The sequence below is a fragment of the Carcharodon carcharias genome, chromosome 18 (assembly GCF_017639515.1).
Source record: "Carcharodon carcharias isolate sCarCar2 chromosome 18, sCarCar2.pri, whole genome shotgun sequence".
Taxonomy (NCBI): Eukaryota; Metazoa; Chordata; class Chondrichthyes; order Lamniformes; family Lamnidae; genus Carcharodon; species Carcharodon carcharias.
Window position 1 is genome coordinate 33476765 of NC_054484.1, and position 24463 is coordinate 33501227.

The 24463-nt window shown below is 43.7% G+C and overlaps 1 protein-coding gene and 1 long non-coding RNA gene across 4 annotated transcripts; one reads left to right on the plus strand and one right to left on the minus strand.

Annotated features, from left to right (window-relative positions):
- Nucleotides 1-714: 714 nt before the first annotated feature.
- Nucleotides 715-11467, minus strand: LOC121290349. Its single transcript, XR_005945777.1, has 3 exons — nucleotides 11374-11467; nucleotides 3363-3489; nucleotides 715-770 (listed from the first exon to the last, which is right to left on the minus strand). It is a non-coding gene; the product is annotated as an uncharacterized LOC121290349 (long non-coding RNA).
- On the plus strand, nucleotides 11104-24190 carry vgll3 (vestigial-like family member 3). Of its 3 annotated transcripts, XR_005945776.1 has the most exons (5): nucleotides 11104-11432; nucleotides 13238-13487; nucleotides 14958-15446; nucleotides 20987-21086; nucleotides 22501-24190. XR_005945776.1 is itself a non-coding variant. In XM_041210698.1 (4 exons), exons 1-4 carry the CDS (start codon nucleotides 11319-11321, stop codon nucleotides 22530-22532), a joined length of 885 nt encoding a protein of 294 aa, XP_041066632.1. In that variant the 5' UTR covers nucleotides 11104-11318; the 3' UTR covers nucleotides 22533-24190. The 3 variants fall into 3 exon arrangements, 2 of the variants coding, with proteins under 2 accessions (XP_041066632.1, XP_041066633.1); XM_041210698.1 differs by lacking the exon at nucleotides 20987-21086; XM_041210699.1 differs by lacking the exon at nucleotides 20987-21086 and having other exon boundaries at nucleotides 14958-15341.
- Nucleotides 24191-24463: the final 273 nt, after the last annotated feature.

Consider the following 24463-nt stretch of genomic DNA (forward strand, 5'->3'; position numbering starts at 1 on the left):
AATGTCCATAAGACCATAAGACATAGGAGCAGAAGTAGGCCATTCGGCCCACTGAGTCTGCTCCACCATTCAATGAAATCATGGCTGATCTGATAACCCTCAACTCTGCTTTCCTGCCCTTTCCCCATAACCCTTGAGTCCCTTACTGATTAATAATCTGTCTATCTCAGCCTTGAATACATATAACAACCCAGCTTCTACAGCCCTCTGTGGTAAAGAATTCCACGGATTCACTAAGGTCAGAACTGGGGATGTTCACTGACGATCACATAGTGTTCAGTACCATTCAGAATGCCTCAGGTATTGAACCAGTCCGCATCCAAATGCTGCAAGACCTAAACAACATTCAGGTTTGGGCTGATGAGTGGCAAGTACCATTCGTGCCACACGAGTGCCAGACAATGACTGACTATCGCCAACAAAAGAAAATCTAACCATCTCCCCTTAATATTCAATGGCATTACAATAGTTGAATTCCCCCACCATCAACATCCTGGGGTTTACCATTGACCAGAAACAAATATTGTGGCTATAAGAGCAGGTCAGAGGCTGGGACTGTCTTGTGGGACCTATTTCTGATCTCTGCCTTTGTCCCTGCCTGGGACTTCCTTCTGGGACCTCTCCCTGTTCCCCCCATCCCTGTGTCCTGCTCCCTGGGACACCTTCTCTGGAATGGTGCTCCAGTTCAGGTCACCTGACGTGCAGTTTTGCGCCATTTCACTTCTTTGCTTCATTTCCTTCTGCGCAGGAATGCAGGGCCGGTTCCCAGCCTGAAGAAAGGGAAAAAAAAACAATAACTGTGTATGTGCAGCCATTTCCCAGCTAGTGCATGGGCAGAAGGCCCGAAAAATGTTTTAAAAAATAAACTGCGCAGGTGTGGCCAGGTCCCGAGCAGCGCGTGTAAAGAAGGCCCAAGGGTTCCCAGCCTCAAATTTGAAATCAAGGTAAGTACTTTATCACAGCAACTTCACCCTGTTTTCAACCTCATTATGAAATGCTTTCTGAAACCTGGGTGGTGTCCTGTGTAACATCCCAGAAATAGTTGTAAGTAAGAAATTGGAAGGGAGGGAGGTACTCAACAAAATTACAATCAGCAGGAAAGTGGTACTTAGCATCCTGATGGATGGAAAGCAGGAAATCACAGGCCATCTAGTTTAACATCTATCATAGGGGAAATGTTACAAGCTATTATTAAAGATGTTGTAACAGGACACTTTGATAAATTCAAGGCAATCAGGCAGATTCAACATAGTTGAGTGAAAAGGAAATAATGTTTAACCAACTTATTGGAGTTCTTTGAAGAAGTAATATGTGCTGTGGATAAAGGCGAACCAGTGGATGTGCTGTATTTAGATTTCCAGAAGGCATTTGATAAAGTGCCACATCAAAGGTTATTGCAGAAAATAAAATTTCATGGTGTAGGGGCTGACGTATTGGCATGGATAGAAGATTGGCTAGCTAACAGAAAACAGAGCAGGCATGAATGGATCATGTTCTGTTTGGCAAGATGTAATGAGTGGTGTGCCACAGGGATCAGTGCTGAGGCCTCAACTCTCTACAGTTTATATCAATGATTTCGATGAAGGGACCATTGGAATAGTTGCTAAATTGCTGATGACACACAGATAGGTAGGAAAGTAAGTTGCAAAGAGTACATAAGGAGGCTACGAAAGGATATATAATAGGTTAGGTGATTTAGCAGAGATCTTGCAAATGGAGTATAAAGTGGGAAAATGTGAAATTGTCCATTTTGGCAGGAGGAATAAAAGAAGAACAACAAAATCTAAATGGTGAGAGATTGCAGACCTCTGAGATGCAGAGGGATCTGGGTGTCCTAGTGCATGAACCGCAAGAGGTTTATATGCAGGTACAGCAAGTAATTAGGAAAGAAAATACCATGATATTGTTTATTATAAGGGGAATTGAATGCAAGAGTAGGGAGGCTATGCTTCAGTTATACAGGGCATTGGTAAGACCACATCTGGAGTACTGTTTACACTATTGCTCTCCTTACTTAAGGAAGGATATAAATGCATTGCAAGCAGTTCAGAGAAAGTTTACTAAATTAATACCTAGAATGGGTGGGTTGTCTTATCAGGAAAGGCTGGATAGGCTAGGCCTGTGTCCACTGGAATTTGGAAGAGTAAGAAGCGACTTGGTTAAAACATTTAAGATCCTGAGGGGACTTGACAGGGTGGATGAGTGAAGGATGTTTTCTCTTGTGGCAGTATCTAGAACAACTATTTAAAAATAAGGCGTCGTCCATTTAAGACGAGGATGAGGAAATTTTTTTTCTCTCAGAGGATCGTGAGTCTTTGGAACTCTTCCTCAAAAGGCTGTGCAGGGAGAATCTTTGAATATTTTAAAAGTAGAGGTAGATAGATTCTCGATCAGCGACGGGGTGAAAAGTTATTTGGGGTAGACAAGAACATGGACTTGAGGTTAAAATCAGATCGGCCATGATCTTATTGAATGGCAGAGCAAGCTCGAAGGGGCAAGTGGCCTACTCCTGCCCCTAATTCATATGTTCCAGACATGGGTCACAGAGTGATTTTATTTTTTTTCCTGATTTAATTCTTTATTCTTTAATGGGATGTGGCACTGACAAGGCCAACATTTGTTGACTAGCCCTAAATGCCCTTGAACTAAGTGGCTTGCTGGGCCATTTCAGAGGGTAGTTAAGAGCCAGCTACATTCCTGTGGGTCTGGGAGTCACATGTATGCCAGGCAAGGTACGGACAGCAGATTTCCTTCTCTAAAGGACATTAGTGAACCAGATGGGTTTTTATGAAAATCAATGATAGCTGTCATGGTCACCGTTACTGATATTAGCTTCATATTTCACATTTATTTGCTGAATTTAAATTCCAGCAGCTGCCATGGTGGGATTTGAATCCATGTCCCCAGAGCATTAGCCTGGGCCTCTGGATTACTAGTCCATTACTACTATGCCACCATCTCCCCCCTTGTAATTGTTCTTCAATAGAAAATGAGCTACAATTAAATACAAGGAATTGCTAACTTAATTCCTTAAGACTCTTGCTAGATAGCGCAGATACCCACTGTAGGAGAACAAGGATTGAAAAGACCCACGGAAACATGCACCAAGGAGAAACATTCGGAAAATAGTCTGATTTAGTTCCACAGAATTTTTTTTCCCCTCATAGGATGCCTATGGAACAATTGGGCCAGGATCGGAGAATGCCACTATGAAGGAATAAAGGGCACATCTTTGTCTTCAACACATAACTGCAGCAGAACTCCAGTGAGCTGGCAAATGAACCATCCTTTACCCCTGGCCTGGCTGCAGCCTATTCCTGCCTGGATGATTCACCATGTGCTGATTTTGACTCTATACTAACCTCAGTGCCAGTTTCTGAGCTGGTGGCTAAGAGTGTCAGATCAAGTGATCGGAGCCTCTACGTTTTTGCTGTGCTGTTGCTCTCTCTCCTCCTTCCCGCAGTCCTGTGTCTGGCAGTTCTTAGGAGTCTGAAAGCAGATAATCAGAAGGAGAAGGTTTGTTTGAGGGAAATGGGATAGGTGGGGTAGGAAACAAGGTATTTATGATGACACCATCAGCAGTTTGCTCATCATGGTAGACAGCAGGATGATGGTGAGCTGGGAATTGGGAAGGCTCATAGGCAGGAACTTATCTTCTCAGTGATTCCAGATGCCAAAAATTCAATCACAGCCCCTTGTTGCTAAGGGATTCATCTCTTCCATAGGACTCAAGAAAAGCAGGCATTCCTAATGTCCACTATTTCTGCTCTGCTCCATTTATTGTGTGTCAACTTGTCCTGCTGGAGAGAGGGGTGAATGTTAGTGTTTGTGTAGCATTGCGTTTGGGTCATGTGCCTCCCACAGAGGAACAACTGGAGGCATGTTGATGTGGTGAGAAGTGGATATGAGGCTGGGAACATTGGGGTGCATGAGGGTGACTGCGAACATCTAGATGTCTGACGTGAGTCCTGACTGTCAGGGAATGCTGCTGGGAGAGTGATAGGGGGTGTGGTGCATTGAGCAGTGTGGGAGGCTGGTGGTGTTGTGGGTAGGGGCTTTCATGTGAAGATACATTTACTGACCTTGACCACCTATATGAGATCATTAGGCTTCTTATGACACTACTGTCAGGTCCTCAGGTTCAGGCTCTGTGAGTCCATCATGGAACTATGATATTTCTCCTCCAGCATTCCCCCTTCCCCAACCCCCCTTCACCACTAATGCCTCCAGCACTGCATCCATCACTGTTTCTCTGTCTCTCTCTGGCTCTCTCTCTTTGTCTCTCTCTGTCTATCTGTGTCTCTCTCTCTCTCTGTCCTAATGTTCCCTTTCCATTTTCGAAAAATTCTAGTAACATTATTCAATGCAGCTTCTCTTTAAGAGGGGAAAACTGTCTTTAAGAATAGAGTGCAGAATGCACAAGGCACTCTCCACACAATATTGTTTGGCCCTTTGCAGGGTGTCAGAGGCAGCTGGTTAAGGGGCATTGGAAGCCAGCTGTATGGAACCTGCTCAGTTCAATGCTACAATCATGGTAATAGATGATAGGGTAGGTGCTGCACCCCTCTAATCACAAACCCCCATGCCCAAAAAGCTGGGCAGACAACATTTTTATCACAAAGTATTTTCTAAATGGGACATTTAAGGGTGGTGGAGAAGAACTGCATGGCAAATACAAATAGATTGAGTTTATTGTCAAAGCAGTTCCATGACAACAGGAATTATTTGGCAGCAGGCTCAGGTCCTACTTAAGGTGAGGGCCTCCTTCAAGGGCTCTGCTTGCAACTGTCTGACAGAGGGTATAAGTCAGTTATTGCATTTTGTAGTGAATGTAATCTTGGCTTAGTGGCAGCAGTCTTGCCTCAGAACAAGAAGATTATGGGTTTGAGCTTGAGCACATAATCTAGGCTGTCACTTCAATGCGTTATTGAGAAAGCCGTGCATTGTTGGGGGTATTGTCTTTTAGTTAGATGTTACACCAAATTCCTCCCTGATCTCTAAATGTGACAGAAAAGATCCTATTGCATTGTGAAGAAAAACAATCAACACAACTTAAAAAAAAAACATTGGGCAGAATTTTCCTTGCCCGCTGGCAGCAGGTGTGATTAGTGGGCACCAACAATATAACGCAATTGGTTTCATGATGGCTGGAAGGCATGCTGTGATCGTCTGCTCAGCCCACCAATGGTGGGCCACATTTCCCACTTCCCACCAACGGTCATTGGGGAGCTCATTGTAATACATCAGCATATCATTAAAAGGCCATCCCGCCAGGCCCTTGGACCCCTTCCAGAACGTCCGTCCACATTGGTGGGAAAGCATGTCAATGTGTTTCATAACAGCACACAGGTGAGGCACACTTGGCGGCCTTCACCTTGGGGGAACTGAAGGTGAGTGACTAGCATCGCTCTGCAGAGCTCGCTAGGGTCGCCTGTTGCTTTGCAGGCTTCAGGGGCACCGGGGACGGGCGAGCCGGGGTGAAGTGCCACCCTGCCTCGGAGGCGACTGCTATCAGGGGGAATGTGGGGTGGTGTCCAGGCGAGGCAACTGCTATCCAGCTGCAGAGGCAGCTGTTGTCGGTGGGGTGGGGGGCAACTGTTACCCTGGCATTGGATCCTGCACTCAAGACATGGGGGCAGGCTAGGTGGGGGAAGTGGCCATGCAGTAGGGACACCTGTATAAACTGACCATTCCTCTGCAACTTCAGTTCAGGTGCAGCCACAGTGATAGGATTGGGGTTGGGCTCCTAGACTGCCCACGCAAGAAACGCAGAGGCACCAAAGTGCCACTAAGCGTTCCAGACCTTACTTCCACCCTGCCTGATGGTCTACAGAAATGGTAGAATATGGAGGAGGGAGCGACTGAGGCTCTTGGCCACGCAAAGGCAGGAGCAGCAACCTGAGGAAGAAGGGGCTGCTGGGGGCTCCCACACACGCTGCCCAGGAGGGCCAGTGAGCCACGGCTGGTCGGCATCTAGCAACACCCAGGGACTATAGACACTGTCTGCCATTCCTGCAGATGACTGAGAACCAGTGTCACTGACGACTACGCATGTCTAGGAACCTGGTCACTCACATCTGCCACTTACTGCAGGACTTGGCTCCAAGGGGACATGGAGGGCATCCACTGCCAGTGGCTGTGAAAGTGATTGCAGTGCCCAATTTCTATGCCAGTGACTCCTTTCAGGGCTCCACAAGCAACCTCTATAGGATTTCACAATCCACCACCCACAAATGCATCCATGAGGTCACAGATGCCATCTTCTCCATGATACAGAACTTTGTGCATTTCATCTGGGACAATGACAGCCAGGATGTAAGGGCCATTGGATTCTCCCGGATCTTGGGATTCTCACAGGTACAGGGTGCGATTGACTGCACCCAGGTAGCACTCAGGCCTCTGTCGCTACACAAGGTGGACTTCATCAGCTACAAGGGATTCGACTCACTGAATGTGCAGCTGGTACGTGATAACCAGACACACATTCTATTGTTATGCACATGGCCTCCAGGGGGTGTGCACGAAGCCTACACCCTCAGTCGGTCACAGATCCCTGGAGTCTTCCAGGGTCCACAGAAGCTGCAGGGATGGCCCCTCGGGGACAAGAGCTACCCACAGAGGCCGTGGCTGATGACACCTGTGTGGAAGCCTCAGACTGCAGCAGAGCGATGCTATAATGAGGCTCATGCAGCAGTTCACAACTTGGTGGAGCAAACCATCAGGATGCTGAAGATGAGATTCCAGTGCCTGGACTGGTCTGGTGGAGCCCTGCAATACAGTCCACAGAGGGTGTCACACATCGTGTCATCTGCTGCGCCCTTCACAACCTGGCTCTCAAATGGGGAGAGGAGCTGGCTGCGGAGGAGATGGAGGAGCTGCACGTCTCCTCCGATGAGGTGGACGCCAACGGTGATGAGGCTGAGGAGGTCCTCGGAGGTGACGATGATGGGGATGAGGCCCTCACATTGGCTAGATGAGGCAGGCCCACTCATGAGGCCCTCATATCTGTTAGATTTGTGGAGGATGATGATGACATGCAGTGAGGCGACCACAAAGATCCTCACATTGGATTTGTGAACATTGACTCCAATCTGGCTTATGGCAGTGCCAATATCCTCTGAGAATGCTCCCATCATGGAGATGCAGTGGAAGCCCTAATAGTCACTTGATTGCAGGAGGATGATGATGATATGCAGTGAAGACACTCCATAAATCTTCACATAGCCTCTGAGAATGTCTGACTGAGGGTAGCTCACTTGAGCTCCGTGATTAGTGTCATATCATAGAAATGCAGCCATGAAACTTTAGAAATTCTGATGCTGTGTCTGCCTTCAGCACCTGCGCCCTTCAGGAGCTGGAGCACAGCATCAGTGGTCACAGATGCTGAAGAGATGGGGGCCAGCCCCTCCTTAAAGGTGCTGAGAGCACACAGAGAGAATGAGAGAACTCTATGGCACCTGCCCATCTGGCAGCAATGACAAGCACTGCTGAGGTGCAGGCATCAGTAATGTTTTCAGGGAGCATGAGGCTGAACCATCACTTTGGTCTGAAGGCTACACAGAACACAGGGAAGATGCCCATTGCTGAGATACCTGCCTTTTATGTCGTGCAGAAAGCTTTCACATCTGAGTGACAAGAACAGTGCTTATCAGAACAAGGAGCCACAGGCAGGGAGACATTCTTGGGAGCTTATTGACAATCGAGAACAGTGTGTTCAATTGATTAACATCCATGTCCAGGCTGTTCAACTAATTCCCCTTAACTGTCCTAACCCTGCTGCTATGTCTTGTTCCACCCCGGACATCCACAGCGTAGGTGGAGGCAGCCTGCTGACTGCGATAACCTGACTGATGAATTTGGTGGATGTCCTCTGGAGGGCTGAGACTTGGAAGGCCTCAGCCTGTTTTCAGGGTCCTGCTGTGTAGCAATGGCACTCTCCTCACCCTGTGGAGCTGGAGCTGCTGAGGTCACAGGAAGAGGGGATTCAGATGGGCCAGACACCCTCGGAGTCACCTGGGTGGATGACCCCAGTATGTACCTGTTGATCCTCCTTCCTATGGGTGCCCGAGGGCTCCATGCTGACTCCTTGAGGACCAGGGGTAGCAGGAGTGAGATCGAGCTGCCCAGCACCCCTCTCGGGTACACACTGTTGGAGGCCAACTATGGCATCATCAATGGAGTTGAGCCCACACAGCAGCGCAGGAGCAAAGTCTCCATGGCAGTCGCCATCCTACCAGTGTTGGCCTCGGTGCTTTGACATGCTGGCGCTATCTCCTCATCCTGAAGGCAGACAGACACCTCCATCGTGCCTTGCAATCTGAGGAGTGCAGCCAGCATCCCTTCCTGATGCTCCCGAGCTTGCCTTTGCAGCTCCAGCAACTGTGACATGATCGAGTCCAGAGGCTCCTCATCTGACTTGGACTTAGCAATGTTCTGTCCTCCAGCAGTCCTCCGAGTGCTGGGACCTGGGAAGTCCCTGCCACCGCCTGCTGTGGATCAGAAAGTGCAATGTACTGAGCAGATTGTGATCCCAGGCCTACTCTAAAGCTACATCCTACCAAGGTATGTGTCTCTGCGCTGGTGGAGGGGGTGAGTGAACACTTTGATGGGACTTCAGGGACGGTAACTCCAGATTCCTCTCCAGAAGTTTCTTCGGGGCTTGATTGGAGGCCCTGGGTCATGGACTTTGTCAGCTGTTTGGTAGATGTGCCTGTGAAAGCAAGGAGAGATAATTAGTTCATGGCAGCGGCCTGTGAAAGAGAACACATCACTCACGGCATTGTTGCCTGGTGGATGTTGTACTGCTAGATCCTCACTTGGTAGACCAGCGCCAACATCACCGTCAGCACAGGACCGGTCCCAGACATCACTGGCCAGCTGGATGGCTCTGTTTTCAAAGTCCATGAGGACCTTGATTTTGGACATTCTGTGACCGGTCTCTCTTGTTGTGTGCCAGTTTGTCCTGCATGGATGGAGATAGAGAAAAAGCAAGCATGATGCCTGCCAGGCCAGATGATAAGTATGCCTGGCCTGTGTGGGTGGTGAGTGGTCCCATGGACGGGATGAGGACAATGACGGTGTGTGTGAGAGAGTAAATGGTGATGTCCCTTGAACTGACAGTGAGGGCCCTGTGGATGTCTGATGGGTTTTTGAGCGTGTGAGTTGAGAGCAATGAGGAGAGTGACTTACCCTGGCAGAACAGAGGAAATCATTCATCTTCTTGCAGCACTGGGTGGCTGTCCTCTTCTGAAGGATGTTGATGCTGACCGCCGCTGCTACTTCCTCCCAAGCTGGATTGGTCACTTTGCTGCCAATCCTGCGGCCAGAGTTGGGATACCGCACATCTTGGCGGGTCTCTGTGGCATCCAGCAGTCCCTCGAGGGACCCGTAATTGAAGCGGGGAGCTTCAACCTTTTTTAACTTTGCTGGCCATGTCTTTCGTGCAGCAGTTGTGAGCTGGAAATAATGAGCGCAGTGCTTACGGCTGAACTGGCATGATGTGGCGGTAGAGTGATGGGCGGCAGGTGATTGAGGAGCCCACCCACTATGGAAATGGTGTCTTTCCCGAGAGTTCATAATAATGGGGTGGGTTCGGGATGATACAGGGTCAAAACCCACCATCGGGGCCAATGGGTAAAACATTGTTTTACCCTCCCACTACGCGCTTAGTGCAAATTCCGCCCATTGCCTGGTCTTTGTACCATTGCTAGTGGGATCTTGCTGTGTGCAAAATAAATGATCTGTTTGTCCATATCAGGAAAAAAAAGAGGATGGGGAAAAACTGGCACTTATATAGCCCCTTTCTTGACCTTAGGATGCCTCAAGTGCTTAACAGCAATGAAGTGCTTTTAAGTGTTGTGGTGCAGGGAAATATAATAGGCAACTTGTGCACAAACATAAATGACCAGATTATCGGTTTTTGATATTGGTTGAGGGATACATTTGGACTAGAACATCATGCCGAGGGGGGGGGGGGGGGGGTGGTTGCTCCCTTGTTCTTCCTTGAATAGCATCTTAGGAGTTTTGTATCTTCACCAGAAAAGGGCAGGTTTGGGTTTAACATCTCAATCAAAAGATGGCACCCCCAACACTGCAGCACACCTCTGAAACGTCAGCCTGGATCATGTACTCAAGTTTCTGGAAGTAGGACTGGAACACAAGCGTTTGGAACTCAGAGGTGAGGCTGCTGCCCCAGCGCTAAGGCTGCTCCTTCCAAGCACACTGAAGCCAAGCAACGCGAGACATCTGCAAAAGAGTCATACAGACTCGAAACGTTAACTCTGTTCCCCTCTCTACAGATGCTGCTCAGACCCGCTGAGTTTTTCCAGCATTTCCTGTTTTTATTTCAGATTTCCAGCATCCGCAGTATTTTGCTTTTCCCATAATGTGAGGCATCAATTTGAGTTGGATATAAGTAGACACAATTTAAGTGATCGGTTAGTGCAGCAGAATTCTGCAAACGTACTTTTAAGTGTTTTAAACGATAGGAGAGCGCCTACACTGCGCCATCACGGTCATGGTTAGCCAGAGAGCTGCTGTGACACTGCTCTGACTCTGACAACTCCGAGGTACGAACTGAGCAATGGACTTAAGGTGCTGGTCACATCATTACTGCAGCCTCAGGCACTTACCACCAGAAAGTGCCTCAATTGCTTTAAAGCCTGTGCATTGGAAATCGCCCACCTCGCATCAATTCGGAAACCTGGATTGATATCGTAGGAAACAAACCCAACCACACGCGGCGGCCGTTCTGAAAGCCTTCGTTAAATATGCGCGTACGCTTTAGAAAAAGCCGTAAACTAACGATTCGTTCTGCAGAATTGTGCCTGCCGATATCTGTACTTCAAACAGAGCAAGTACAGTACTGTGGATAATAGTCTGTCCATTTTAAAACTGTCGATGCACAAAAGTAAAGCTTGAAAAAGTAGCAGATCTGTATTAACATTGAGGAATTCTTTAGCATTGCGAATGGGAGGTGCTGGCTGGCGTCCTGTCCAATGATAATGGCGAGTAAGGGCCACATCTTGTCCAATCAGGAGTGAGCAGGCGGAGTTGCTGATGTTGCGATCAATCAGACCCGAAACTTTACACGAGTCCCAGCACTGGACAGGCGGAGGCGGCTCGCATTGTCTTTATGCTAATACTTTAACTCTCTCTTCGCCCCTCTTTCCAACGCTCACTTATAAAGTGAGGATGCGAGGTACGAGTTCCGTGTGAGATTTAAGCAGCATCTCCCCACCGCCAAACCTCACCCTCCCCTCCCCACTCGCCCCCCTCCACCATCACCCAATGCGAGCGACCGGAGAGTGGGGTCGGTCATGAGTTGTCTGGATGTTATGTATCATCAGTCTTATGGGGCGCACCAGTACTTACCAGCAGCCGCCGCAGCAGCTTACACCGCAGCCTGTTACCATCACCACCACTCTCAGCAGGTAAGAGAACGGCCAGTCTTGCCCCGCCAAAGTCTGACTGACAACTGATTGAGACAAACGAGGTAAGGGGAGGACGAGGGAGAGAGGGAGAGGAGGGAGGGGGGTGGGGGGGGGGGGTGTTGGAAGAAAAGAGAGGCGAATTAGCAGCTGCCTTGTAAACTGGCTGTGAGTCAGCTGTCAAATTCCGCTGTGGTTTCTTCATTCCGTTTGACAACACATGACGCGATCTCTTGGATATGTCTGACAAGATTGCTCTGAAATTCTCTGCATAGCAGCCCGTGGGTCGAAGGGGTGTGTTCTCCCAGGCTTCTAGTCGTCAGCCCAAAAGCACTCTCCGAAATGGAAAATCGACTAATCTGATTCGTGGATATATTATGCTAGAGAGAAAACATAAATAGTTTTCGTTTACTTCTCGCTTGTGAAATTGTAAGGATAAGTCAGCCCACTTGATTGATGTTTAATGCATTTCCCACATGACCAAAGGGTCTTTTTAAAAAAAAAAATGCGTCTAACTTGTGCATTATGACGCATATATCCTTATGCATCGTTTGGTAAAACACCTTAAATACAAAAATAGATACTTGGAGCTTATTTGACCATTTCAGTAATCGTACGGCACAAAGTTACAAGTGACTAAAATTGGAAATGCACCACCTAATTAATATCTACCGTTCATCTGCGATTTTACATTACATTAATAGCGAAATAAAACCAGCAAGTGCTGGAAAAATTAAGCAGGTCTGGCAGTAAACGGTGGAGGAGAGAGTAATAGAGTTAACGTTTCGAGTTCAATATGACTTCTTCAGTTGACATCAGCTGTTTTGGAAAAGGCCCTCGAATCACTTTCACAACACGGAACAGACATGAAATCGACCAACAACTTTCCCTTGTCGAAACAAGTACAAGAACCCCATGTGAATAACCCAATGTGAATACCCCACGATTAATCCAAGTGCAGGGCCCAAATGTATAAAACAAGTAAACGAGGATAAAGCTGTAATTTGTAGCAGGGCAAAGTGATTTGGATAAGGTGTATTGTATAATGAATATAATGCCACGCTAAACTCATTCAAGATGTGAATATTTCTGCGAGCAGACAGGCTAGACCACAGTAACAGACCGTGGGAAAGCGATATTTTGAAGGGATTGATATTGGATATTCTGGGGGCTGATATTCTAGCAGCAATGAGCAGAAAAACGCTTGCCTTGGAAATGTACGAGGGAGAAATTGGGATCTTGGAGGTCTGGCAGTTCTCTTTTATTTAAGGGATTTAAAGGATTGGATTTTTCATTGTATCATGTGCTGTACACACAATGCCGAGTTAAAGGAATATCTTACAGTCCTGCATGATCATAACTAGGTTTGTTGTGTACACTGCACCCTAATATATTTATATAAATAAATATACAAATCATAGTTAATATTGACTATAACATAGGATTCAAATAATAGTCCGTTCAGCAAGTTTTGTCATCCCACATTGGAATTGAGAAGTTAATCATTAAACACTGACTACTGCATATTTAACGGGCTGAGTGTGTCTTCTACCCATAATCTGTAGGAGGTTCAATTTATGAAGCTTCCCATTAAAAGTAAAGCGAATGTCTTCCGTAATGAGTGATGTGTCCTGTACTTCTGAGAATGGGGCAGTGTTTTTTTTTTGCCGGCGTGGGGTGCAGTAAAGCTGCAACTTGTTCCCGGAACAGGAGAGTGGTGCTTTGGCAGGGAGATTTGTGCCCGGGCTTGCTGCTGTTGTCGAGGTGAGGTTGTGTCTGAACTGCCGCTTGCTCCTGTGTCACTGCAGCAGAAGTTAGCCCTGTACAGCAAGATGCAGGAGTCGATGGAGAACAACTCGCCGAGCAAAGAGAGCGAGAAGGAGCAGCCTCCTGAGGCCGAGTACATCAGTTCCAGATGTGTGCTGCTCACCTACTTCCAGGGGGACATCGGCGCGGTGGTGGACGAGCATTTCAGCAGAGCCCTCAGCCAGTCCAGCAACTTCCACGGTGACCATCCGAGCTCAAAGCCCCAGGCTTCTTCCAGCTCCGTGTGGAAAGGTAGGGCAAGCAACTTTTAAAAACGAACACTGCGACTCTAATGAACAAAACTTCGCTTATTTTGGATGATCTTGGTAAATAATTTGGGTGAAGAAATGCTGGGGGGGGGGGGGGGGTTGATTTAGTGCGCACGGCGGGAGGTTGGACTAAGTGAGGAACTTGACCAGGAGTACTCAACTTTAAGGGAGGAAAATTTCCAACTCTAGGTGTTTATTTGTAGCAGGTTTGAAGAGAACTGTTACAGTTTTAATTAGGATATGTCATCTAGGGTAAAAATTGACCTTTTTACTCACCCGACCCAATGTACAGCATTACTATTTTGTCATTCTTATTTGGTTTTACTGACTTCGATTTAATACGTCTTACAAACAGCGATATAGGATATGTGATTGCAGTGGACAAAATGGAATTGCGAATATTCCGTATTTGATAGCTAGGAGCTCGGGTACTTCTAATGGCCTTTGGAAAGATACCCGCACTCTCATCTTTGCATGCCCGTAACCTAAAGTGGAGAATTCACCGAGTTTTACTGAGAGCGCAAACCTTCTACAGACAAATTTAAACTGACACCCTTTACCCATGCAGCTCCCCCGTTCCTTTACTAAATCTAACAGCGATTTTACCGTTCTGTTTATCTTCTTGCACCTTTGTGGCGACAAACATGTGGACCCAACAGAACACAACATTTACAATAGAGATACTGTAACGAGCGCTGTGCCGCGTTCCAATCGTAGTTATTGCGAATTCCCAACCATTGCTCTCAATCTTCACACTTAGTTTCAATAAACCGAGCCTCACCAGGAGTTAGAGAGATCTGCCTTTTACAGCTTTAATATTTACATTGCGTAACGAGATTGGCAATGGAGGCAAATGAGGAAAACTGTCTGGAACGCACGAATTTAAAAAAAACGGAATGTGGAGTAAGGCTGCTGACGCCTTTACTCACGATTAGGAAAGATTTCAGATCAGGCTAAGATCCGGCACTCTATTACCACTCGCGGTTTCATTCTCTGTAAGAGATGTCGTTTTATTCCAGTGCCTGTGGCCAACACTAGATGCTGTTTTGCTCAGGGCTCATTGCTGACCGGTTGAAGTGACCCGTTTGCAGAGCTGCTCAGAGGTAGAAGATCTTCACGCTATCCGGGAATTCGCATTAGTTCGTGTCAACTTCGATTTGTTTAGGAATCCAGTTACACCAACTAACAACTTTTCTCTTTTCTTAAAGCACCTTTTTTTTGCTGTTTAACCGTGGTTGTGAAAGTTTCTATTGGATGGAGCTTCAAGCCTGCTATCTCTTGCTTAATATTGCTTATTATCTGCCATTGGCTCTATTGATCCCGCTGGAAGAATTTTGCAGTCACGATATCAATCCACCCATCTATTGTATATAGAGCTATATAGAGCGACATCTTGCAAATAAAATTCAAAGCATCTAGCAAATTTTAATTTTCTTTCTTTTTTCCTTTTCAGAAGGATCGCCATTTCCTACAAATCAGAAGAACAGTTTTCCTGCTTCTTTCTGGAACAGCACTTACCAAGCCCCAGCACCTCCAGCTCTTAGTGCGAGTCACCCCGATATCTCTGCTGCGTCTGGTGCTGTGTTTCACTCCCCAGACCCCATGGCTTGGCCTGGACATGGACTACACCAGGCCAGCGCTCCCCCATCAAATGCTGAGCCATGGCCTTACACATTGGCATCACAAGGCAGTTCCAGCTATCCACTTGTGCATGAGGTTTACCCACATATGCACCACCCACATGCCCACACCCACCATCATAGCCCACATCTCGACCCACGTTATGGGTCATTGTTGGTACCATCAGTGAGGGCAGCTAGGATTACCACAGCACCAGGTGAGATCACAAAGACAGACCCTACTGCTTCTGCTGCTGGTTCTTCATGGACTGGAGCCTTTCATGGAACGCTTGAGATGGCACAGGCTGTGAACTTTGATACAGGTAAGAAGGAAGCCTTTCCCTTGAAATTGATGGTACACAGATATATTGGCAATGTTTTTATTTCTTAAGATTTTCATATCTTGTTACTTAAAATATTAATATTGCATTTCATCAAAGGGGTAACATAAAATATTAGTATATAAAAAATTACAGATGTTGAATTTATTTATTAAAAACAGCATTTATCTAAATACTCTCACTATAGCAAAACAAATAACTCTGGCTGGAATTAATGAAGCAATGTGAACCATGGGATTTTACATCACTAAAAGGGATTATTGAGCTCATCATGTCTATATAGTTCTTCACTACAGCAATCCAAAACTAATCCCACTCCCCTGCTCTCTCTCTCTCTCTCTCTGTATAGTTCCATTTCTTCTTTCCTTTCAAATATTATCCAAATTTTCCCTTGAATTATGACATAATCTCTGCTTCAAATACTCCTGAATAAAGAAATTTCTCTTAACTTGCCTCCTGTGTCACTTAATGTCTATGTTAAACTGACAATGCCTCACTATTAACTTTTCAACCAATCTTAATCTAGGTTTGCTTTAATATCCTTCCTGTAACAAGATACTCAAAACTGCAAATAATACTATGACAGTGGCATAAATATTGTCAGCTACAACTTACTTCTTTACCCTTTTACTCTATGTCCCTATTTCTAAAACTCAAAATGCTATTGACCTTAATATTATCTTATCTTTCCACTTTCAGAAAATTATGTCTTTGAGCTCATTGATCTGTCTAGTCATCCACATTCTTCGGAGTGTTTCCACTGATTGTACATTGCCATTGTATTTCCAAACCAAATGTATTACTTCATACTTCTCCATGTTAATTTTATTTGTCTGCCCAATCTGCTAACCTGAAGATACCCTCTGGAAGACGTTATGCCATTCTTCTTGCTGCTTGCCAAACTACATTTGAATCTTCAGTAAATTTCAGCATAATGCTTCCTATGTTCAAGTCCAAATCGTCTAAATGTATACCAAGAGCAAAGGTAGAACCTAGTACTTCTGAGGCAAGGGAATCTTGATGTTTTGCTTCTGCAGCTTCTCTTCAATGTTATAAAAATTTTGTGGATCCCACAACACACACAAGTTTTTCTTAGTATGAAAATTAATTATTCAATTAAACATTTATATTTATTGTTATTGTTTAACTTTGTGAAACATGTTGATGGTATAAAGCAAAAATTCTGTCAAGATGTGGAGGTATCTTTGACAAGCATGTACATTTCTGACATGGCCAATGATCATCCTAGCTCAATGGTTTGTTTTTATCACTGTCATTCCTGAAAATCCAGCTTTACATAAGTTGTACTCAATGAGACAAAACTTTCAGTACACCAGAAGAATTATTCATTCATCACTTGAAGCCCTCACTGTCTCTGATACTAGGAGCCCTCACCATTTATGATAACCAGAGCCCTCACCGTCTCCAATAACTGGGAGTCCTCACCGCCTCCGATACCGGGAACCCTCACTGCCTCCAATATCGGGAGCCCTCACCGCCTCCAATATCGGGAGCCCTCACTGCCTCTGATACCCAGAGCCCCTTCTCTATCAAAACAACTATCCCTGCAAATTGATAATTCAAATAGAATTGGCTTACACCACTCAGAAATAGGGGGTTGTGGAGGTGTGGGGGGGTGGGGGGCGGGGTTGCAGTGGGAAGCCAGGTTCATCAGAAAGAGAGGTAAGAGGTCACATGACTGGTATAGCACTGACTGTGATGGCTGCTGATCAGCAATCTGTCAGAGTTGAGCCAATCCTTGAGCTAGATTGGTGGTGTTGGGAGAATCTGTGGAGTGATGATGGCAACAGACCCCCTTGAAATCTTCTCACAGACTCTTTGGAGGCCCCCTCTGTTGAGGACCTCTTGTCTAAGGTGCATCACTTGAGTCCCTTCTCCAATTTTACCCTAACGTTTTGTTTTCTGTGCATATACATGAATTGTTGCAACAAATCTATTGTCAGCCAAATTATGCTGCCACCTGAACTTCCAAATACATGACACCTTCTGTATTCCCTTAAGCTATCCAATAAATCATTTATTGTAAAGCTCTATAAATTTGTCAAGCATTACATGTCTATAACAAATTGATGCTCCCTGTCTTTGATTGATTCTAAACGCCCATAGGTTTTGTCATCAATTACAGATTCTAAAAATTTCCTCATCACTGACATTAGACTAACAGGGCTTTCACTAGCTGATATATCTTTTTATCCCTTCTTCAGCAGAAGTATTACCCTCCAATTTGCATTGCCAAGGATGACTAAAAAATTGTGTTTAGATGCTCTTCTATCTTCTCTCTGATTTCCTTCTGTTAATATTTTCCAAAGTGTTTTCTTTTCTGTGGTCATTTATAATGATTGTGCCCTGCCTTGTTCCAGTGCACCAGCAATCTCATTTGTATTTCCAGCATTTGTAGGAACTCAGACAATGCTGGTAACTTTCAGCTTCACTCCTGGGCCGTAACCTAGCAGAACAGATCACCCATCCAATGTAGCACCCGCTCAATTATTGAAATCAATAGATCGAACATCAGGCAGGATCTAGAATAGATTACTTGAGTGACCTGCTCTGCCAGATTACTGCCCGGGCAGGAAAGTTGGAAACTGCTCCCAGCATACCAAATATCTCCACAATACTATCATCCTCAACAATGAGGTTCCCTCTTTATTCTTTAGAGTATGACCTGCACTTTAATTATTCCTTTAATTTTATATTCTTAACAAAGCCTTTCTCTTCATGCCATCAGTCAGTTCTTCCTTCATGTTCCCTTTTAGTTCTAAACAAGGTGTGATAAAGAATAAATGCTGCTGTTTTTTCTAACTTTAAATGAAGCTTCCACAGTGACTTAGTAAGTAGTCACCATCTACTTTGATACTCAGCCATAAGCATGATCTAGGTTCCCTTGGATGAGGAAGACAATCTCATCTAAATTGGAGTGGACCTGGGTCAATAACTATCCAGTGCCCATTTTGAAAAGTGGACAGGTTATGTCAGATAAGAACAGAACCAGGATCAACTGCGATGCTCCACTCTCAAATGGCCTTCTGACTTTCATGCTCAAAGATCAACTAATCTGCAAGGTGCAGTTCAGCAAGTCATCATGGGAAAAATTGGATAGCCCTTGAAACCTGGTGTAGGAATGCCAATGTGCGATTAACTCATGCAACACAAACAACACATCAACTTCGTATTGTCTGCTGTTCTAAATAATTGCAGCATGCAGACAGCACTAACTGTGCTGTTGACTTAGCATGATTTAAAGCAAGTCTCCTCCTTTTAAAGGGGAGATCCATTGCAGCTGGAGCAGGTGCTGGGAGTCCTTTGTGAGCTGAATCTGATCTGGGATATACTGATCAAGGCAAAGCATGGGAAAAGAGCAAGCTCCAAGTTTTTCAGACATTGTAGAGAAGACCCTGGGGAGGAGATGCAAAGGAGAAATGATGTCCTGTATCCATTTGGGGCCAGGAGGTCCTCCAGACACACATTCAGAAGACAATGGGAGTAGAAAGATGTGAAGGTTAATGCTCAGAGTCAAGCCCTGAGAACCTGGATGCAGTGTTGCAATGAGTTCAATGACCTCACCTGAATAGTCAAGGTTAATTAAGGCATCTTCAAATGCCATACTTACTAATAACACTACTAGCCTCAGACACGACTTAAATCACCACACCCCCTTCTCTCACCTACCAAAAATCTCTATCAACAACAATTTGTATTTATATAGAGCTTTGAATATAATTAAACATCCCAAGGCACTTCACAATATGTTATAAAGCAAATTTTGACAATAAGCCACATAAGGCAGGCGACCAAACTTTTGGTCAGAGGTAGGCTTTAAGGAGCATTTTAAAGAGAGGCAGCAAGGTGAAAAGTTTTAGGAATGAAATTTCAGAGCTTAGAACATTGGCAACTGAAAACACAACCAGCAATTGTGGAGCAGCTAAAATCAGGGATGATCAAGAGGGCAGAATGAGAAAAGTGCTGCTATCTCAGAGGGTTTTGGGGCTAGAGGAGATTACAGAGATAGGGAGGTGTGAAACCATAAGGAATTTAAATGGGAACCAATGTAGGTCATTGAGCACAGAGTAATAAGTGAATGGAACTTGATGCCCATAAAGAAGAGGGCAGCAGTTTTGAATGACCTCAGGTTTACAGAGTATATAGAATGTAGAAAGCTGGCCAGAAGTGCATTGGAATAGCTTAGAGATAGCAAAGGCATGAATGAGGGTTTCAGCAACAGATGAGCTGAGATGATCATGACCTAGCATTCAAATGCTCCCTGCCCCCTCACATACTTAGCACTGACAAGCCTCATACCCATATCTCACAATTGGCACACATTGTCAGCTATTCAGCCATGAAAGCCACATCATCCAAACACATTGCACCACATTCACTGACACACTTTCCTCGTTCTTGCAGGACAAGGTGGCACACAACTGGAGGGAGCAGGAGTTAACTGGAGTGGGACATGCATGCCTGCCTGTCTTACTCCCCTGGAGATGCTGCTAGCCAGTTTGAGGCACCTATTACCTGGTTAGTGGAAGGGCTGAAGCCATCGAAAATCAAGGTCTTCTCACACCTAAAACTCCTTCTCACATCCCACCTAACCCTATCCCACACTCTCTTCTGATTTACAATCCGCAGATGGTGTAAGCATGCACCTCTTACTCCCCCACCCCCACCACTTCCCACACCACTACCTCACCTATATGACTTTATCCTTTCAGATATCCAAGAGGTGCAATCTAGCCAGGCAGTGAAGGAACAACATGAAGCCAGTAATGATGAAGATATAGCATTGCCACTTGCTTCCAGATGCAGCCACTAGCTCAGATATTGGCACTACACATAATTTAGAGGATAGTATAAGGACGCAATATGCACTTAACATGTGCGGCCTGCAACCAGGACAAGGGACAAGAATAATATAGGTACCAGCTAGCCAGAAGGCAAGATCACATGAGTTCTGCTGTAGATGACTCAGATGAGCATTTTGATGGGGCACGCTACAGAATAACACTGATCAGTGTGTGCAACAAAGTGCCCAGTCCATTGGAAAGCCTGTTAGAAAGCCTGTGATCAGTGTCAAGGAGCATGGAGGAGTCTTGCATCGACTTAGCGTAGGGCTTTGCAGAGGACACGGAGCCCATCCTTTCTAGTATTGAAGTGGTGGCCTCCTCCAGAGTAGATTAGATGTGTCAGCTTCCATTGTAGCACAAGCAGCTTCTGCCAAAAGGCTGAGTGTTACAGCAGAAGCGCAATCTGAAGTTATGCAAGCTCAGCTTGCTGCCAGGTAAGCTCAGACTGCTGCTGTCATGGCTATAGATTACAGAGTGCAAAGGGGCATGCAGGGTGGCTCAGCACTCCACCAATTTGGGAAAAAAAAGAACTGTACACAAACAACGAGAGCTATTGACTCAAATTTCATGCTGGATGTCTTCAGGAAAGATATGGAATAAAATTGGAAAAAATATTTTCAGCAAGGTATACTTATGGATTTGTATTTTTACCATCAGTACATGTGTTATGCAAAGAAGATAGGTGACCATCATGCAGGAACTAATAGAATTCAGAGGAAAAGGAACAAAGCAATAGATTTTTTGGAGGTTTCTAAAGGTAGGAATAAAGCTAATGAGGCTGAATGGTTTGGGAAGAGAATCCCAAAATGAAAAAAAGTATAGCAACTGAACATTGGGATTAGAACCTAAATATAAATATTGTTTGTAAACTGATTTATTAAGTTTGACTCTCAAAAGTATTACATAATTGCTTATAATGACAATTTGCTCACAATAAAATTAGAAAAAAGTTAATAAAAGCAATTAAGTTGCTTATAATATATGCAATGTGGTATCTTGTCATGTTCCTATTTATTTAATAAAGAATTTGAAACCATTCAAATAAAAGTCCTTCCTTTTAGTTCTCGTGGCATGCTCCTTCATCGAACTAAAGAGCTGGATGATGTGTTCCAGGACTCATGCCAATGCAACCCTTCAGCTGGTTGCTGGGAGTTGTGGATGACCAGCTTGAGCAACTCATTGTATGAGCTCGTCGTCATCCTTTTGAAACTTTAGCTGATGCCCCACCTTGATGGAAAGAGCAAAATGGTAAACTCCCCATGAAGAGAATTCTTCAGGAAAATCCATGCCCTACCATTGTGTGACACATTGTATCAGCGTAGCAAATCTGTATTACCATGATCCCATATTTAAACTTTTAAACAGATAATATTGTATAAAATATTTTATTGAGCAATAGAGCATTTTACTGGTAAGAGTTTTGCCTGCAATCTTTTCACAATCACCTTCTTTCTTTGCCAAAGTTTCAGAAGTATTTTGAACTTCAGACGTGCTAAACCAAAAATGTAATATACTGTTTCACAAAAATAACAAGCACTACCATTATTTCGGTTATGATTTCAGACAATAAGAGACAACAGCTTAAAACAAACATATTGTTATTAAATCCTTGCCTTTCTGCATTCTTTAATAAACTTCTTTTAACAGTTTTGTCAGATAGTTACTGTGTTGCTGTTTGGCAGTCTGTGGGTATATAACGGTAAAAGGTACTTTAAGAAAATCATTAAATCATCTATATAGCTGGAGTCTCCCTTCCAATGGTTTCTTTCATCATCTGGCCTGAGCTCTGCAAATTACAACAACTCCAGTTTTGATCCTTTCCAAACATAATAAATACAATATTACATTGCTCTTTGGTTAAAGTAGAGAATATTTTTCACTGACCCTTTCTTATGCTGTTAAAATCCTTAAGTTTCTTAGAATTAATTTGAGTGTGGTTTCAAATGTTCCTCTCCTTTTCATTTGTCTAAAAAGAGAGATGATAACTTTAAGGTTATCGCTGGTAAATTGGAAAGCTATATATTGAGGCTATTACATGGTGATGTTTCCAGTTCTAATACGTTTCTGCATTGAGATAAAAGCAAAGAACCTACTTGGTTCTAAATCAACTTTGCTTATCCTTGGTTCTACAGTTTTGTAAATGAAATGTCTCCATTTCATCTTGATTTCAGCCCTTTGGTATGGTGGATCTCTCACAGGCTGATGAAAAAACACATCCCTGCAATCTGATGGAATGAAAATGATGACCCAGATTATTTGCTTTTGACCAATTATCTTCAAGAACTGTTATGATGGAAAATAAAGGGGATTCTATGAGAATTTACCCTGAACAATCTGGCAAAATGTTTGAGGGAAAACAAAAAATAAATTTGTAGAACTTATGTTGATCTAAGTAAAAGTAATGAAGTGAATCACTAATTATTGTTTCATCAAGATAACAGGGCTACCTATTTTCAACATCCCACTATGGGTTTCATAGCCTGAATTATGTAGAATTTGATGGCTTTAGAGGATGATTAGTACAATGTGTTGGGTGAAGATCTGCTTCAAGTAAATTTTATGAGGGTGAAGCACTGGGTGGAAAATTGCATTAGGCACAACAGAAATATTCTTTTATTTTTGTGGTTAAAAAAAGTATGTGAAGTATTGGAGTTTTTTTTATAACTGTCTATTACTCTGATCTTGTTAAAATGTAATGTGACTCTACCAGGGATTTATGCATTTTTCTTGTTTTCTTACTTATTTAAGTATAGTTAACCATTTGTGGACTGCAGTAGCACTTTTACCATGTCCTAAATTACATGCAGGTTTAAAGTCCTTTTATTTCATTTAGTCTGCTGTAGTGGCATGCTCAGTGGGTCTACATTTTGTTGGCATTCAGCATTTTGATTTATCGACTATGTTATTGCAAAAAAAATAAATTATAGAAAAAAGTATTTCTCTGGAATTAAGATGACATTTTAGTGAAACCAAAGAGAAAAAAAGAGAGCAGTGTTTTATAAAGTATTCTCCATCTTTAGAACATAAAAGTCTTTCTGTTCAGATTCTATGAGGGTATTTTATTTAGAAAAGTTAAATGGTTGATAATTGTAAAATGGAATGGTTGATAAATTTGGCATTCATTTTTAATGTTTTATGGCATGCACCAAAAGGAAAATGTCGTTGCATCTTTTAGATGCTAATAGAACTTTCAATCCTTTTAATTTCCTTATTTTAAGCCTTTAATTGTTCTATCGTAATAAGTTTTATTTTGGCCTAGTTGTAAAATGGAACTTTTTTACTTTACTCTAACAATTAAAAAAAAACTCTTTGGTGACAAGTTTGAAAGCTATACTAAATATCCTGTAGGAAGGTGATAAAAGTTGCTCTCAATCCATAGGACACATCATTTCGTATTTGAGGTTGTATTTAGTCAGAGGCTATCTTAAAGCAGATCTATCAGATCACATTGAAAACCACATTGGATATCATAAAAAAGCAATGCACTCACGACTCGTCTGCTCTGTAATAAAATACAAATTGTAAGTAGTTCTGAAGGGGGTGAATGAGGCTTCACATTCTCCCAACAGTGTACGACGTGGAAACATTATCATCTACTATCAATTTCGAAAGTTTTTTTTTAATTGGACGTTGTTCTGCTTTTTAAATGGAATCAGGATTCTGTGTTGAATATATTCTTTCCAAGATGTTACATATATTGTTCTCTGTTTATAATAAAAATGCGTAAAGTGAGGCAAAAACCATGGGAAAATTTTGTCGCAATTTTCTCTCAGTGAATTTGTTTCATTATTATTTGTACAGTAAACTGTAAAACTCATTGATGTTAATAAAAAGAATACTTGCTGAAAGCATTGCTCACAATTCAAATCTACATGATTTTTCAATGCCTCTTCAAGAGAGAATCTTACGCTTTGCAAGGGAAACTTAAAATTGCAAATAATGATGGGACTCTGTTAAATCTCTTACCACATATGTTCTATTTTCAACAGTGAAAGATATAATCAAATAATTATGTTCTAATAGACAGCAAAGAGTGTTAAACATTTTTGCCGTTTCCAGGCATCGCATGTTATATACACACAATTAAGTCCACTCTAGAAGAATAACAACTTCAGTCATTTTTTCTTCATACAG

What these genes read in the sequence shown, in the direction of transcription:
- vgll3 (XM_041210698.1), top strand. Translation starts at nt 11,319, where the DNA reads ATGAGTTGTCTGGATGTTATGTATCATCAGTCTTATGGGGCGCACCAG. An exon ending in ATCACCACCACTCTCAGCAG is followed by an intron (nt 11,433 to 13,237) that starts GTAAGAGAACGG and finishes GTGTCACTGCAG; the next exon opens with CAGAAGTTAGCCCTGTACAG. An exon ending in TTCCAGCTCCGTGTGGAAAG is followed by an intron (nt 13,488 to 14,957) that starts GTAGGGCAAGCA and finishes TTTCCTTTTCAG; the next exon opens with AAGGATCGCCATTTCCTACA.